The 13,123-nt window shown below is 36.1% G+C and overlaps 1 protein-coding gene across 1 annotated transcript in view; it reads right to left on the bottom strand.

Moving 5' to 3' along the window:
- Positions 1 to 12,758, bottom strand: part of LOC141337518 (protein kinase C alpha type-like) — a 57,159-nt gene extending 44,401 nt beyond the window's left edge. Inside the window, exons 1-3 of the mRNA XM_073843361.1 lie at positions 12,733 to 12,758; positions 2,687 to 2,827; positions 2,346 to 2,519 (exon numbers count right to left, since the gene is read on the bottom strand). Of these exons, the coding sequence (XP_073699462.1) occupies positions 2,346 to 2,519; positions 2,687 to 2,752 (240 nt within the window). The 5' untranslated portion in view covers positions 2,753 to 2,827; positions 12,733 to 12,758. The remainder of the gene's footprint in view (positions 1 to 2,345; positions 2,520 to 2,686; positions 2,828 to 12,732) is intronic.
- Between the last annotated feature and the right edge of the window lie 365 nt (positions 12,759 to 13,123).

Here is a 13,123-nt window from a genome sequence, read left to right as displayed (position 1 = left end):
CAACCCAGAGGGAGTTACGTGTTTGGAGTAAAATGTGAGTGGACATGATGGCTGGTTTGCTGTCTGTGTGCAGCTCATGAATATTTAGTAAGGGCATGCTGGAATCTGTTGCATTATTCATCAGCAGGATGCCCATACTGAGAGCGGCCTGCTGTGACTCCTGGCGGAGCTTCCCCCATCTGATGCTTACAAAAACCTCATACAAACACACTATAAAGATTTTTCTGTAAAACGCAGAATTAGAATTTCTTCTTCATGCAGCTCTTTTCCACAATGACAATGTCAAACTCCAAAAAGGACAAAAATACTAGAATTGTACTAGTCAATATGACCTGTGTGCTATATTTCAAAATCTTCTGAAGCCAAATGATTACTTTGGGTGGGGAATATAAATTATATTCATTCACTGCAAATAGCTCTGAAATCAAATAGGGCACTATTAGATCACCAAGTCAGTGATATTTGGTCACAAACCACGAAAGCAATGACATTTGACATGAAAATAATGACGTTTGATGTGATCTTTGACATCTAGCAAGCACAGTAGGCACTATATCTGTTGTCAAACAGCTATTGTACAACCCAGGCTCACAGGAAATATGTGCTTGTGGTGACATTTCTCCAACACTGATATTATGTACCTTACTGCACGTTTCATGGCATGAGAAATGTCCAATGAGTGGCCCTAAAATGAGCATTCAATACGCGACTATGGCTGCGTTTTTATACGTTGATTCAGGGATGTATTGCTTCCTTTTTGATCATGTTGCTTCAGACACATATTGTGGCAGCTCTGAATTCAAATGACCAGGGACCCTGCTGAAAAAAAACAGCTAAAATCAGCCTAGGCTGGTTGGCTGGTCTTAGCTGCTTTAAGCTGGATAGAGCTGGTTTTAGCTGGTCTCCCAGCCTGACACATTGGTGTCAGGTTAGGACAAGTTAGGACAATTCTAAGGGCCCACGCCATTTAGGGGCCCCCAGAGATCTGCTTTTGTGTGGTAGGGGGGGCCCAACCTCATATTTTGTCATAGGGCCCAAAATTGCGAGCGGCGCCCCTGTGCAAAAGTAATACAAAAACACATTAACTAATTCAACGTGCTATTTTAACTTACTTCAATGTGGGGTTGAACTGTTTTGTTGAACTAGTTTCACAGGATTCATACGGGAGTGCTTCACCTCTCAAGTGCAATGCTACATCGCTTGAACTACTGAGCAAACCTACTGTGTTCGAAAACTCATACATATGAAGCTGTATATGTGAGGCCAACATTCAAAAGTATCAGTCTCACAGTATGTTAAAAATTTGTCTTTCTTCATCTAAACTCTGGCCCTGTGTATCATAGTTTGTGTGAAAAGGAATAAAAATTGTTGGAGCTTTACTGCCCCTAGTGTTAATTTAAAATGGAAACTGAAGCGACTAGTGTGTGTTTGGAGACATTTTGTAAGTTTTGCAGAAACAGTAGAGGCACATACTTTCAGTGAGTCTGGATAGATATTGTATGGCTTCAGAAGATGAAGTTGTCTTTTTGGATCTTGACATAGTCACTGAACTGTAATTGCAAGCAGAAGATAAGGATATGACAAAACTCTACAGAAGAGGAAAAGTCATATGGTTTGGATTACCTGATCTCATGACGTATTTCGCAAGAGGCGAAATACATACCAATAAGTACATATCACTGCAGTTTCCAACAGAAATGAACACTAGAGGCAATAAAACAACGGCCACTTTTAATCGTTTTCGTACACAGTTAAGATTACAGCTCCATATGTTTTGCTTTCCGGATGTAACGGTAGCTAGGCCGGCACGGAATTGGACTTGGGATATGGAATCTTTAGGTACGAATCCCGTGAAAAACATGACTCACGATGAAAGAGGAGCTAAAGCTAAAACCACATGGTTGCAATTGCATTTTTATGTCACATTCACTTCTGTTTATACTATCAGGTTTAGGTGTAGTGCAGATGGTACATTATTTTAAAACAGCACAGATCATTAGACACTCATCAGACATTTCAAGTCAGAACTGCGGTGATGTACAAAACCAACGTCACATAAAACGCTGAAAAAATGTTCATCTGTTCCGAAAAAACAAACACGCTTTTAGCACCACTCAGTGGGCATTTCACGTAGAATATGTCACGAAACGTACATTTCTTCACGTCTTGTGAAAAGTTTCCACAAGTACATTTTCGTCATGAGATCAGGTTGGATTTAGAATGAGAATGAGAAAATGACATTTTCATTTTTTGTGTCTACTGTCTACTGGTATTGTTACAGCTACCGGCAACAGAACACCCTAAAATACAACAACACAGTAGATATAATGAGATGAATTTCTCACCACAGTCTGGAAGCAGGAGTGCAGCTGGGTGAGGAAAGGTGGCTTCTCTCTCTGGGCCAAAACTCTCTTCTCCACCATTGTGCACTCCACATCATCATCCTGGATCACCACGTCCTTTTTCAGAATTTTAACTGCGTACAGCTCTTCAGTGGACTTCATCTCTGCCAACATCACCTGTTTTAAAACAAATACACACTGAGTAGAAACTCTTGGGCTGGGTTTAGTAATGGGTTGGTAAAATTAGTCTGAGGAAGAACTAGTAGCTGGATTTTTGTGAGGTTTATATTTAAAAGACATTCAAGCATTTTTTAGGTACGTCAGGAACAATAAGTGTAACTGACCTTCCCAAAACTTCCTTTTCCCAGAAGAGCCAGAAAATGGAAGTCATTGAGTTGAACTCTGTTCATGTTTCCGGATGGTAAACTGAAGCGTCGATGATCAGAGGGAGTGATGACTTTCTTCCCAGGACCGAGCTTGGCTTTCTACAAGAGTGATGGAGAGTGATCAATGACCAATACGTGTCCAAATACACAGAGGAGCTTCCACAACACTCGAATACATGTCTGATACTTAAAATTCTACTGCGTGCTCAATTACACAATATGGCATTTGTTATAAACGTGCTATAACATGGTCAAGCCTGTGTGAAAATGACAGGACATGCAGAAAAATGTGAGATCCACAGCCACTAGAGAGAGACGGAAAGATGCTGTGAAGATCTTCAGGCCAGTCAAACAAGTACACAACTGCTGGAAATATCCAAGCTCATCCATCAAAATTAGCTTCCATACCCTTGCATTATCTGTTCTGTATACTGTAAAGTATATCATAGTGACTTAGAGTGAGCTTGACTTTAATGTCTGGCTTAATTTAAAGTATATTCACACTAACTGTGATTCAGTCGCTGAAGGTCACTCAGTCACTGTTAGTTGAAGAGGCATTGCTACTCGACTGCTGTATCCAACTGGATCAGAAAGTGCGTGAGTCATGCAATTTTACCGTATTACACCACACAGCCTGTTCACTAGGCTTTACACAGCGAATCCACTTTAGTTTTCATGTTGTGGCACAAAGATGCAAAGAAAAAAAATATTAAATCTTTTTGGTAACACTTTAGATTAAGGAACACATATTCATGATTAACTAAGAGTTTTCCCTCAATATGCATTTTCTGCTGTTTAATAATAAGGTAGTTATTGGGTTAAAGGATCTAAAATATGGCAATGCAGTATAAGGCATTAATATGTGCTTTATAAATACTAATAAACAGCCAATCTGCTAGTAATATGCATGCTAATCCGCAACTATTTAATAGTGAGAATTGGTCATTAAAATAAACTGTTACCACATTTTTTGTTAGAACATACAGTAGAGCTCTTCACAGAGGACCCGAGACCCGAGGACCCGGGACCCGACTCGGGACCCGTGCGGGTTCGGGTCTATATTTTAAATGGTCAGCCGGGTCCAGGTCGGGTCCAAATCTATTACTTCGGGTCTCAGGTATGTTTAACTTGTGTGTAATACCCGAGTCGATCTGAGAACATCGCACCTGCCAGTGTTAGTGACCACTTTGCAAGTCTTTTGTAACTTGCAACTTGTAAAATTATGATAAGAAAAGTGAAAAAAAAGAAGAAGAAATAAATAAAAACAGCTTCTCTCGTGACCACAGCCCCGAGAAGTAAAAGCAAACAAACGTCAAATCTGATAGCCTTGCACAATTATTTATTTCACATCAGCAACAAAATATGAAATCGAAAATGAACAGTCACATTAATGTTATCTGTGATGTTTACACTGCATTAAAATAACACGCATGTGCAATCTTACGTGTATGAAATGTTTCTATGGCAACCAGAGCTGGCGACGAAGGAACTCGTTTTTGATACACTGCATAAATTCTTTATTCCTCATTGTTCTATACACTGAAAAAAATGTTATGTTGAATTTACTTAATTTTATTACGTCAAGGGGTTGCACGAAATAAATTTATCTAAATCCAGATATATTTTTTAAGTTGAGTGACTTTATATTTTATAAGTTGAGTTTACTTATATTTTATAAATTGGTTGTACTTATATTTTATACATTGAGTTTATTAATCTCAATGTATTTTCAGATTAATTATATTCATAATTTTAGCTAAACTATTTTGAGTAGAATTTACTCAAATTAATTGTGCAACCAGATAAATTTAATCGTTTAATTTCTACATTTTTTTTTAATCTAGCTGGCAGAGGTGGGACCAAGTCTTTCTATTCAAGTCACAATTTAAAGCCGAGGATCAAATGTTGATGTTTCATTGGTTAAGATAATGCTACCATCATGAAGATCAGTGTTTGCTTTAGTTGGGCTCTTGACCCTTGATTTATTATGTTAGATCTCTTGCTGGAACATCATATGTAGTGCTATAGATTAAAGAGTTTGAATGTAATATGATAGTTATCAGGTAGTGGCCTGATTATATGTAGAGTAACTACTATTGTGTTTAGGTGTTGAGTAGTTCTGTGAAGCTTAACATGTAATTTTTAGTTTTGTTCTGATAGTTCAAAATTAAAAATTCTGCTACATGTAGAACATACAAATAACTTCAGCTCTTGTGCTATTTAGATACATGCAGACATCAAGAACCAGCATATGAATCTCAACAATGGTGACAATGAACTAAATTCTTCATGCTGCAATGCATGCTGGGTAACACCATAGTAAAAACTCCCATCATGCACTACAGCATGAAGAATTATTGTCACCACTGTTGAGGATGGTATGATATGTGTTTATGTCTAAAAGCCTGAGCTGCTGTAAGTTTCTCCTCAATATTTTAGCATTACAGTGGCGTTTTTAATAAGACTTTTTCTCCAGTTGTTTGATAGTTGAATGTCAATCTATTAACCAAAGATTAACCATTTCATGATGTTCATTCACATGATTTAAAAGCAAAACATGTTAACTGGACTGCTACTATAAGTTTTTGACTCACTAATGTGCAATAATTTGTTGCAAAACAATATTGCAATTGCCCAAAAGCAATTTACTTTGAATTACTAAAAGGGTCAAAAGCCCAACTAAAGCAAACACTGATCTTCATGATGGTAGCACCATTTTAACCAATAAAACATCAACATTTGATCCTCTGTAATTCTCGATAACAGCAGGTGTTTATCACTAATGCACAATCATCATTTAATTAGTCACTTAATTATCTCATTACCTTTAACTCTTTGAGGACTTGGGCTTTAAATTGTGACTTGAATAGAAAGACTTGGTCCCACCTCTGCCAGCTACAATGTTCCAAAACACAGCTTGAGCTGGTCTAACTGGATTTACCAGCAGGGGGAGTCACGTTCAATCCCCCCGCCTTGGCGCATGCGCAGACCGGACAGTATATGGAAATTAAATGAAACGTATTTTTTTCTAATTACTTTTAATTGAATGAAATTAACTTGTTTAACACAAGGGCAGTGAATTTGAAAATTAATAATAAAAAATAAGTAAGATTAAATAACACATTAAAATCAGTGAAATTAACCAGATAAAAACATGTAACATTTACAAGGGGTCAGAATCATTTTTTTCAGTGTACTAATCAATGGCCAGTTTGTAGAAATTGTTGACCGATTTAAGTACCTTGGCATTACCTTGGACAGTAAATTGTCATTTGACCATCATGTCATGGATATTTATAGACGCTGCCAACAGAGACTTTTTGTCATACGCAAACTGAGGATGTTGTCATTGAAGCCATATCTTTTGCTTCTTCTGTATCGCAGTATCATTGAATCCATTATTATGTATTGGGTCACTTGCTATTTTACTATGCTTTCTTGTACAAACAGGAATACAAACAGGAATTTAAAAATTACTAATACCTCTTCAAAAATAATTGGTCTTTCTACTCCTAATCTGTTAGCCCTTATCGATAATGCTATCATTCGAAGGGCAAATACTATAATTAAAAATCCTAGCCATCCTCTTAATTTGTTCTTTTCTCTTCTGCCATCAGGCCGCAGATATAAACAGTTACTTCAAAAAAAAAAAGCACGCTTCGGTAAAAGTTTTGTACCTTCTGCCATCAGAATGTGCTATAAACATATGGGTAATATATATATATATATTTGTAAGATTGTTATGTACCTCTGCAGGATATATATTTGCAACTGGTGGATATATGTGGATTATTTGTATGCTGTAGGAGATGTGTGCAGTATAGCTTGGGGTACGGTCTGTGGAAATGAATTTCCTCTTTGAGGACAATAAAATCTGAATCTGAATCTGAATCTGAATCTGACTTTTACTCTGCCATAGTACACATTGCATTCTTTCTTACGTTTGTAATAATATGGAAGAACCATCTTGTTATATTTAAATTTTTTTGGTCAGGCTCGGTTCAGAAAGCACAGTAATGATATAAAATATGGTGGAAAAAAAATATACTCTTTTCAGAATAAGCTATTTATGTTATCAAGCTGTCTTGTGCTACAGTATACGTGCAAATTCCTCCTTTAAGTTTCATAAGATGACCACTAGGTGCCGTAGGTGGAGCTCTAAACAGATGTTTTGTATTGCTTTATCTTACTGAAGAAGATACTGTTATTGAAGACGCATGCAGTAAAGTTTACCGCATTCATTGTTCTGTGCCTTTTTGAAAAAAAATAAAAAATAAATAAATAAATTACAACAATTGCGCCGAGTCTTCAGTACAATCTGCAAAAAGTATCGTTATTGTAGTTCAAAAGGGTAAACACATTCGTCACCGACCGTGACCGCGAGTAGCCTAAACTATTAAAGCTGGAATAGTGGATTACAAAAGGGTCTTTCTGTTGGCGAGAGAGAAGAACAGCCTAACATGTAAATGTACTGGCAAGGAGGTCTGTATGCAACGCTACTAACAGTAGTTACACCAAAAAGGTTTTTTTTTTTCCTTCGCAACTTATTTATAGTTAATAGCAGTTTGCTGTGCAATATGTGCCGATCGGGTACAGTCGGGTCTGTGTCTTCCCAGCCAGGTTTGGGTCCAACTACATTTAAGGTATTTCTCGAGTCTTCACGGGTTCAGGTCCCACTTTAAAATAAAATACGGGTCCGGGTCGGTTCCATCCAGCACATTTACGGGTCTTTTCGGATTCGGGTACGAATTTTTGGATCTGTGAAGACCTCTAACATACAGTACAGACCAAAAGTTCGGACACACCTTCTCATTCAGGTGTGTCCAAACTTTTGGTCTGTATTGTAGATATGAATTCAACTGAATAAACTTGTGAAAAAATATCTTTCAGGTGGTCAAATAGCAAATAGCAAATAGTGGAGCTCTGCAGCCACCTACTGGTAAAAGTTATTTGTAGTTGTTGGTTTTTTTTACTTTTAAAATTTTTTTCCAAAAGATGGGCAAAAATCTTACACTAAACCATGTGAAATTATCCATGTTATCCCCATGAATTAAAGTTAGAAATGTGGGTCTTTTATAAAGTGAATTTTACATAAAAAAGCAGTTTTTGTATAAAAACCCATTTAGAAAATATTTATTTATTAATTTATATATACTTGTAATGTAGAATAAAAACTTCAATAAACAGAAAAATATACAGAACAGACCAAAAGTTTGAACACACCTTTTCATTCATTTGAATGAGAAGGTATGTCCAAACTTTTGGTCTGTACTGTTTTTTTTTTTTTTTTTTATTATTTATTTAGAACAGAGGCTGATTTCGTTGAATTTCCATGCTTGATTTCAAATTGACCTGTCTGTTTCCTTTCTCTAGTGTGAATGTGCCCTGGCAAAGGAAATGACAAGTCTCTTGTACAGCCTGTCAGATGTTTGAGAAGGTCTGTTAACTGGAAGCATGAAGTACTATTAACAGTATGGAGTCTTTTACTGGAGTGGAGTGATGTTCTGTATGTGGCGTTCATTTCCAGTGGAGCTCAGTGAGACTCTTCATGGTTCACAAGTCGACAGTGATAATGAGGGGCTATCACCTTTCTTCAAACCCCACAACTGCACTCCAACATCTTTCACACACTCTCGCTGTTTACTGCACTCTCACTAGCTTTCTACTATAACACTCTATTCCACCCTGTTGTTTAGTTGGAAAAACCCACATACAGCATCAAGGGCACTAATGCACTCTCTATTTTTTCCCCATCTGCTAACTATAGCTCTTCATTGTGGTCAGTTGTGATACACAAAACCACACTATTCCCAATGTGCAATGCTCATTCTAGTAGTAATAGCCGTAATAATCCTAATACTAAATATAGCAGCAAGCAGCAATTAAGGGGCCAAGCACAACAGACATAAAATAAATAGCTAAGGAGCTGTCTTTGATTACTCAGTTAAGACCAGGGTTCTCCAACTTTGCTCCTGGAGAGTTACCTTTCTGCGACTTAAATTCCAACCCTGCTTCAACACACCTGTGTGCAATAACCAACTCTGAACACCTTGATTAGCTGCTTCAGATGTGTTGGATTAGCGTTAAAGCTGAACTAAGCTGAGCAATGTTGGAGACCCCAGTTAAAGACATTTGTTGATATAGAATTTTACTGCATAACTCAAAATGGCCAAGATTGGAATTAGGCACATAGGAATTGCATACTGTTCGATTTGGCATGCCAATCTTATGATTTTTGGCCAAAATGGTTAGAAATGTACAAAGGGTCATGCTTGTTATAACACATACCAAGTTTGGTCAGAATCCGCTAAATCCTCCTTGTCCCTTTTTTCACAAAATTTTTCAAATTCGTGCTTTACAAAAATGGTTTGGTATATCAAAAACTTTTGATAACTTTTTCCCAGAATGCTCTGAGATCTGAGCCGATTTCTGTGAAAACTGGACAAACTGTCAAGGACAAGTTTGAAAAAGTAGATATTTCAGAAGAAAAAATAATTTTGCTTTTAGACCTTACGGTTCAAAAGTTATTCGCAGAAATATGCAAATTTGGCCTGTTGGTGGCGCTAAAGAGTTTGAGTTAGAGACTCCAAATTCACTGTGGTTAATCATGAGACTGGTCTTTATCCATGTTCCAAATTTCATAATTTTCTTGCAAGCAATTCTATAACATTCACAAGATTCATAATAATAAACATTTGAAAAATACAGCATTTTACCCCAAAATTTGAAATGGTCCATCCATTAAAAATAGCTGACATAGGAAATTGTTTCGTTTGATTCGGTATGCTACTCCAAATCTTACGAAATCACTTTTATGATTTTTGGTCAAACTTGTTCAGAAAATATAAACAAAAATTATTTTTTTTAAATATCTTTTAAACAGTAGGTCAAAGCTACTGTGTCGAAACTATGCATGTGCCCTCAGGTGTTGCCTGGTATAACACTTACCTTAACTTAACTCTTAAGTTCGATCTAAATCTTCTAAAGGATTGCAAAAATATAGCCTTATGTCTAGTTTTGCATGGATTTCATCAAATTTGTTGACACACTTTCTGAAAACATTCAGGTGTATCAGAAAGCTTTGATAACTTTTTGCCAGCATTGACTGAAGATCTGAGACAATTTTGGTGAAAATCGGACAAACCGTCTAGGACGAGTTGGAAAAAGTAGATTTTTTTTTTTCCAAAATACTAAATTGCAAAAAATCTTAACCTGTAGAAATTTACATTTTGGTATTCAGTGTTATATCATTAAAATTGTCATATGATTTGTACAGAAAACAACAATTTACAATTTAATATCTGCAAAAACATGTTTTTGTCTTCTAATAAACACCTTGTAGTATCTTGCACAATGCCAAAATAATCTGCAAAATATAGTCTAGAAGATATTGATACTGTAGATATTGGTATATTAACCATATAAACTATATTATGTGCACACTGAAAAATAAGACTTTATGGCCAGCTTTATTCTCTTTCTCTGGATCATTGTTTCTACGCTGGTAATTCTTTTCAACCAACTTAGTAAATGATGACAGAATTTGTATTTTTTGGTGAACTGTCCCTTCAATATTTAATACATTTAGCTTAAATTGGCACAGTAAAATGTATTAACACTTAAAGACATTATATGTGTGACAGAATGATTAAAATCCTAATGAAACTGACATTAAATATCACATTTTTGTAATGGAAAAGACCCCCATTTAGCAGCAGGGCCTGCTAACGTCTCAGAGGTCAGATGAACACCTTTACCACTGCAGATAGCACCCTCATTCAGACCTGTATGTCCTCTGACATACAGAGAACACGATGGAGAAATGCCAAAGAATTATCAAACGTTCCATATGCTAATTTAATTTGAGGCAGCTGTTATAAATCCTGTCACACTGTTAATGATTTCCTAGAATTATTAAAGTGGTGTCATCCTAATGTCATCTAGAGGCAGGTGTGCACATGTGGCTAAGGTCTTATACAATAATGAGATTACACAAGTATGTGACTGATTTGCAGCTGCATTAATAATTGAATCAGTGATGTGATGTGAGATATTTCATTTCTTACTTTCTTTCTTTTTTAATTATAAGGATTTCATAGTTTCAATCTTACTTTTTAAAGGAAAGTTTACTGTGCTGGTGTGGAGATTTTTCAAGGAAGATTTTTCAAGGAAAATATACATAAATATACAGCCACTGGTTCTGGTACCAACACATAAACATAGAAAGCATGTCTCAACAAGCTGCTATTACACTCCCAAACAATTTGGTTTTAGCTGGTACTTTTCAAAGCCATTCTCATGTTAATGTTAAACATTATGGATGATAAACCTATGAAGGGAGCCATCATGTGGTTGATTTTAAACATGATTTTAAACATGAAGAGCTTTCTTAAAGAGCAGATTCAATCTTGTACAGCCAGGGTTTGAAAATAAATTAAACCAAGTAGAATCAATGTTTTATCATAAACACTACGCAAATGCCAAGCATTAAACTATTCATTCAAAGATTCATAATGCTAAAATGTCAAAGTTTTTTTTTTTTTTTTTTTTTTTTATAGATTACATTACAGTCTGGATTTAATTTTGCAAAATAACAGCACAGTAGAATCTAGTATGTTATTTGTCACCCAAAGTTCAGTGGAAAAAGATTCTTCAGATTATTAAAATACTTTTATATTTTTAAAACAGAGTGAAATACAATGTATTTCTCGTGTACATGTTGTTCTGTAAAACTACAGTATCACAATATTTGCATTTACAGCTACAAAATATAAAGATAGGGTTATATTATATTAGGATATTGGGGTACAAATTGCACATTGGAAAAAAGATGCATGTGAAATACAACATTGCCAATGTAATTACATGTTAAATCAATTGTAACTACAATGTAATAACATGTGCACAATACAAACATTGTAATATATTTAAGTATTCAATAGTTAAACACCATATTTTATACTGCATATAACACACTTTTAGGGTTCTTTGACTCTATATACAACACATATTGTCCAGATAAAAACAACAACAACAACAACAACACATTATGCATCTATTCTCACATGCACACATTTAAGGGTTGAAAATGGTCATTTCATTACCATGTTGCTCTTTGAGACATAGTAAACATTCAGACACATCGAGCAGAGTTATCACGTGGTGCCCCCTACTGGAGATTTCATGTCAATGAGCTCTACATCTACATGCACTTGAGACTGTCAACAGTGCAGTAAAACAAGAACAGTGTTAATAGTATAAGTAAAAGTAAGTATGCTTATTCAATGAGTGACTAGAACAGTCTTTCTGTGGTGGTAGACAAAAAAAGCTGTGATCTAGTTTTCATTCGCTCAGGATGCACATGAAGCATGCTCAGGGTCAAGAGTGTGAGGAAACCTTCTATGATCTATAGAAGGCAGACGCAGATCACAAACAGCCAAAAGATCATTGTCTGTCCTTTAGCTTCTGTGCTCTGCTGTGCTATTTACTAACAACTGCAGTGCTTATGGCTGTGGGACTGGAATAAACATGTTTGTGTGTCTGTGTGAGGGCAGCTCATGATTGTATGTTCAATTTTACTATGTTTAATGCAATATAAAATAACTTATTAATTTTGCATTGGAATATTATCCAATTGGCATGTCCTGTTCAAAGGTGTTGCCATATAATGTTTACATAATAGATTGTAGTATCACTTAAAAATCATCTGTTGACTATTCATTGATATTTCATGCTCAGAATGCACAATTTCTATCACCTCTTTTATTGATCAGATGTCAGATGTCAGTGGATGTTCACTGGAGTAATAAACAAAGAGAGCATGAAACTATGTGAATAGTGTAGGTGAAAGAAACCTGAAAGAAGTTGGATTGCATCTTTGTTAGTAAATCTGATTTCTTTGTAGCAGCCTGAGCCACACAAATAATCAGAGAGAGTGAATAATAATACTCTAGGATGAAGAGATAGAGACATGAGGAGTGAGCAGGGCAGAAAGAGGAGGCTACCTTCAGCAGGTGGATATTGAACTGACAGGCCTATAAGAGGGAAAAAACTGGGATGTTAGTCTGCTAAATGCATAAAGGGATACACAGGGACTGTAGAGACAGAACTTCTCTTCAGACTGCTATAGACGCAGTAAGGCAGGAAACAAATGTCACAGAACAAGGAGAGAGGGTCAGTCGAACCAACACAGTCACAGACAAATCACTCACTGTCAGACAACTGACACAAGCATTAACAAAACTGCAGAAGATGGCATACAGAAAGCATTTTGACCAGACTGTCAAGAGTTGCTAGGACAGTCTCTGAAACCAAAAGCCAGTTTCACACATTCTGCTGCCATTTCCAATTGTCAGTAAAATGTTTCAAAAATAATAAATAAATACAATTCTGGTG

Source organism: Garra rufa, chromosome 1 (genome assembly GCF_049309525.1).
Source record: "Garra rufa chromosome 1, GarRuf1.0, whole genome shotgun sequence".
Lineage (NCBI taxonomy): Eukaryota > Metazoa > Chordata > Actinopteri > Cypriniformes > Cyprinidae > Garra > Garra rufa.
Note: the sequence above shows the minus strand (reverse complement) of the source record. Positions and strands in the feature narration are given on the sequence as shown.